The 5,644-nt window shown below is 31.8% G+C and overlaps 1 protein-coding gene across 1 annotated transcript; it reads left to right on the top strand.

Annotated features, from left to right (window-relative positions):
* Nucleotides 1-2,709: 2,709 nt before the first annotated feature.
* On the top strand, nt 2,710-4,832 carry LOC127707569 (uncharacterized). The gene has a single exon (XM_052212168.1). It carries the CDS (start codon nt 2,756-2,758, stop codon nt 4,460-4,462), a length of 1,707 nt encoding a protein of 568 aa, XP_052068128.1. The 5' UTR covers nt 2,710-2,755; the 3' UTR covers nt 4,463-4,832.
* Nucleotides 4,833-5,644: the final 812 nt, after the last annotated feature.

Below are 5,644 nucleotides of genomic sequence, written 5' to 3'. Positions count from 1 at the left end.
TATTGCCTTCATAAGTGGAGTACTGACGTGTTCGACGTCCGCGTCATCATACTTTTGCGTATATAGCTATTTCTTAGACATTTAAAAACAAACAGCTATCACTGAGTTACATCTTGAAGAGACTGAGTACATATCATCAGATGAAGGTCACGCAAGGATTCAGTATCATTGATTAAGATTTTCATTATGCATCCTAGTTCAGTTATCAAACACAAGTTCACCTATAATTATACAACTTGGCGTCATGGTCCATTTAGGGAAGAAGACATCCTCCAAAAATAAGAAAGGCAAGTTAAATCTCGGTTACTAAGTGACATCCATATATATGTTGGTGTGAGGATGCATCAATGGAAGTATAAAAGTATGTCTCTTTTTAAAAACGTTAGAGGTTCAAATACTATGGTACCTACAATGATGAGTCTGTAGGGCCCAGAATACCAATAGCCAACTTTTCCCATGAGGATCGTTTGGGGGAAATTTACACAATATATAGTAGTCGGTATATATATATAGATATGAATTTGTCATCACAAACCTTGAAGATAAGTTCATGTTTTATTTCCCTTTCCCATTTGTTAGTCAGATATATACAGTATAGACAACGATCTCACATTTTCCAACTTATAGCCATTAATATGAAGTGTAAAAGACCTTTAAAAAAATTGGAAATGGTTTAACTTTGACGACTATCAATTTTAAACACTATATTCACACCCTTTTGACGGCTATTGGTACGGCAGCTACAATATTATATATTTTTACTATCGTTGTGTACAGCAGATTTCTGTCAGCGTTTCCGAGTGCCATAGCAATACCATGGCTTTTACCATCGTCAGCAGATTCCGATTTGTTTTATCTATTGCATCTGCCATACGAATAACCGTTAATGATCGGTTATAAGGCGTGTGTTTTTCTGCGAGATTTGATCAGTGAGGTGAATTGGTTTGAAGTACAACTTCAAGTTTGGTTCTTGGACTTCAAAGAAGACACAATTGTTAAAATTGTAAGCGATCTTCAATTTTGTTGGTTAGCTATCCATTACTAACCGTTTTGAAAAGTAAGGATACCATGCGGCATCTAAGAACAAAGCGTAAGTCATACTGTAAAGGGACATTGCAAAAAAAAAAACAACAACTAACATGCGTGAAATAATTTTAAAAATGACCGTTTTTATGATTTCAAATAGCCTTGATTTAGAGCGATTTAAATAACGCTTGAGGCGCCGGTAATAAGAATACAAGTCATACTGTAAAGGGACATTGCATAAAAAACAAACTAACTGACGTGAAATAATTTTAAAAATTACCGTTGTCATGTTTTCAAATAGCCTAATTTAGAACCCTTGAGACCCTCATGGAGATACATTAATCAAGACATAATCACTCTTTTGCTATATCAATCGCGTAATAAAAATTCAAGTCTACACTTTCATTCACCATTTTCTTCGGAAAATGCCTATACCAAGTCAGGAATATGGCAGTTATTTTTCAGATGTTCCGTTGATTTTGTCAGTTTTTATGGACTTCCCCTTTTTGAATTTGCCTTGAAGGGCAGTATATTTGTTATACTTTTTCATTGCTTTGAATAATAATAATAATAATAATAATAATAATAATAAAAATAATGTGATAATAATAATAATAAAAATAATGTGATAATAATAATAATAATAATAATAATAATAATAATAATAATAATAATAATAAGGATAATAATAGTAATAATAATAATTTGCCAAAGGAATCTTTATAATCATGTAATCAATCAGATACTTTGGGATTAAATCAGATACTCTAAATTGAATAGTCGTGGTAATTTATAGCACCCATATACTTTGTAATTTCAATAATGCAATAGATTTAAGTCAGTTTTTATGGACTTCCCCTTTTTGAATTTGCCTTGAATAATAATAATAATAATAATAATAATAATAATAATAATAATAATAATAATAAAAATAATGTGATAATAATAATAATAAAGTAATAATAATAATAATAATAATAATAATAATAATAATAAGGATAATAATAGTAATAATAATAATTTGCCAAAGGAATCTTTATAATCATGTCATCAATCAGATACTTTGGGATTAAATCAGATACTCTAAATTGAATAGTCGTGGTAATATATAGCACCCATATACTTTGTAATTTCAATAATGCAATAGATTTAAGTCAGTTTTTATGGACTTCCCCTTTTTGAATTTGCCTTGAAGGGCAACAGTATATTTGTTATACTTTTTCATTGCTTTGAATAATAATAATAATAATAATAATAATGATAATAATGATAAAAATAATAATAATAATGATAATAATAATAATAATGTGTTAATAATAATTATAATAATAATCATAATAATAATAATAATAATAAAAATAATAATAATAAAAATAATGTGATAATAATAATAATAATAATAATAATAATAATCATAATAATAAGGATAATAATAATAGTAATAATAATAATTTGCCAAAGGAATCTTTATAATCATGTAATCGATCAGATACTTTTGGATTAAATCAGATACTCTAAATTGAATAGTCGTGGTAATATATAGCACCCATATACTTTGTAATTTCAATAATGCAATAGATTTAAGCCTTGTTATCTCCCCTCGAATCTTTTATTACTCTTATGTACTCAGTTGATTTAAAAGGCTAAACATATGCAACTGTCGTCATAAATTGATGACACACGCGTTGACAAGGAAGTATTCATTAATCTGAATATAGTAGTATTCAAAATGGCCTACTCAATGTCATTAGGAAAAGGACAGGCTCCAGTCCCATGCCAATTCTGTGAAAACGAGAGAAAAATTACAAACAAATGTCTGAACTGCAACTTATTAATGTGTGAAAACTGTTCTGTAAAACTGCACGCAAAGGTAAAAGGAGCTGACGACCACACGATCGTTAATATTAGAAGTTTGGGACCCCAACATTCTTTAGAATTCAAGGATTTTAGCAGGATAAACTGTAGGAAACATCCAATACAAACAGCTTGTTTATTCTGTACCACTTGCGATCAATCAGTTTGTCCGACCTGTGTTTTGAAAGTACATAAGAAACACAATATAGAAGAATTTCAAAATGTATATGAACTTAAAGTCGAACGATTGCACTGCGGACAAGGGAAAGTAGAAAAAGACAACACGGAATTAGAGCGGAGATTCAAAAATCTAGATGACTTTAAAACAGTGGAAAACATAAGACTTTCAAACATACGAGAAAATATTCTTGACCGAGCTACACTTATAAAAAGTGAAATCGATGAATATGTGAGTAAACTCATTACTGAAGTCGATGAAGAGAATACAAAATTTTACATTACAGTTCATACTGAACAAAGTAAAATAGATGACACCAAGAAAAAGTTGAATGCTCATAGACAAAAGGCACAAGAGATGAAAGATACACCTGATATGACTGAGTTCTTTGCTAAGATAACGGATGTCACGCAAACGATGGAGAAGTGTTTACCACCATCTTGTTCAATTACCAGTGGAGAACTAATGTTTCTTCCACGATCAGAATTTAAACCAAATGTAGTAGGTGTACTTCAACACGAAAATATAAACCGTGAACTTGAACCTAAGATGAAAATAACAAAGAAGTATGTCACCGAAGAACGTGTTGTTCAGTTTCTTACCGAAGGCCCTGATAATTCATTGTGGTACAGTAATAATATTGGCGAACAAGTTCTCAAGAGAGTAAAACCCGGTGTAAAAAACCTTGAAATCTTATCAAGAGTTAATGTGAAGGTTTATGGTTTGACTTTCATTCCTGGTTATGGCTTGATTCTATCAACTGATGGTGAGACACTAAAAATCATTCCCGAAGACAGCAATGATATCATTGATTCTCGTTTTTCAGTAGATCCACTTGAACCGAAGTGCATCCATTTGACTAAGGACAATAAGTTAGCAATCGGTGCAAAAAGCAAAGGACCAATGTATCCATCATCTGGTCAACGAGTAGTCATACTCATGGACATGGAGGGAAACAGACTTTCAACATTTGAGTTTAACAAAAAAGGGAAACGTTTGCTTACACACCCCTGGGGAATAGCGAGTACGACCAATGGAAATGTTTTCATTCTGGACAGACTAAGTAGTAATTGTGATGGAAGGTTGGTTGTTTTAAACCGAGACGATGGAAACATTATAGATATATACTATGGCCGGGAAGGAGAAGATTTCGTTCCAAGAGGAATAATGGCAACAGAAAGCGACACCATTATCATAACAGACTGTAATGATCCTGATGTATCGCTTCATATCTTCAATATTTCTGGAAAGCTGATTTCACACTACAATACTAGGGACATTGGCATAGAGCAACCATTTTCAATTACTTTTTCAGCCACTGGACATTTTTACATCGGGGGAACAACATTGAGAGATAGTGGCGAAAAAGCTGAACTGTTTGAGATCGATTTGATTGAAACCTAGTTCTGTCTGCATTAAATTCCTTATTAAATGAAATTAATACTTAACAATGAAAAAAATGATGTTTTGTACATTTATTCTCTTTTATTAGTTCCAGACCATATAATTTTTTTTAAATTGCACGTAAGGTACGGACCATTTAAGTATATCTATTAAATCATTTATTCAAAATAATTTAAAAGACTAGAACACTCGAATGAATGCACACTCTTCTGTAACAAGTATGAACAAAAGACAATACAATGCATATTATATAAGCCTGTCAAATGATAAAGAAAGACTTTTAAATAATATTTTAAGATTATTGATTAATAAGACTTTAAAATCATACATTGAAAACGTCACGGACATTATTCATATCCAAATTTGGTAATGCAATGAATGAATAGTATCAATAAAGAAGTATAAAAAAAAGGGTGGAGTCCGTAAAACTGACAAAATCAAACGCGATCAACCACGGACTTAATATTACATACAGCAAATTGATTTATTGCCAGAATGTGTAAAGATATATTAACAGTTATTAGTATTATTGATATAAGTTTGCTGTATTCAAGTAAGGAATGTATTTTACGTTTTCTTTTCTCTTTTACAATCAGCTGTCAGGTGTGAAATAACCTGGATCAGTTGATTTGGAAATACACTTATGGCTGATGTGTTTATCGGCAATCATTACATGGAAGGTTGGATCAAATTTTTAACGTATTAGCTCTCTAAGTAACAATCCACAGGAAGACATATCACCCTGACCAGGATACATTTTTCTTATCCGAGACATGTTTTTACTCTGGGGAAATTTTTTCTGCCTCCTATATCGGGAAGAAATTTTCATACGCGGTCGTGGGGTCTCCGCGGGTCTCTGAAAGGCAGGTGGATTTTTTCTGCCTTCTACCTCTATATAGATTCATTACACCGGGGATAGAACCTACGACCCCTTGTACAATAGGGACTATCCTTACCACACAATTTGGTGGGGTTAAACCAGTTGTACAAGCACAAAACGTACCCAATCGTCTTACCGAGACCATATGTAGTAAAACGGAAACACATAAAAAATAAAACAGTGCACATACCAGCATGATAACCATTAACTTGATCACAGAAAGAAAAGACAGTACATTATTTGGGAAGCAGGTTGTGGTCAACAGATATTTAGAAATTTGGAGCCTACGGATATATTTAAGA

This window comes from Mytilus californianus, unplaced genomic scaffold, assembly GCF_021869535.1.
Source record: "Mytilus californianus isolate M0D057914Y unplaced genomic scaffold, xbMytCali1.0.p SCAF_7, whole genome shotgun sequence".
In the NCBI taxonomy this organism is placed as follows: Eukaryota; Metazoa; Mollusca; class Bivalvia; order Mytilida; family Mytilidae; genus Mytilus; species Mytilus californianus.
The sequence above is the reverse complement of the archived record's forward strand: the minus strand, read 5'-3'. Positions and strand labels throughout refer to the sequence as shown.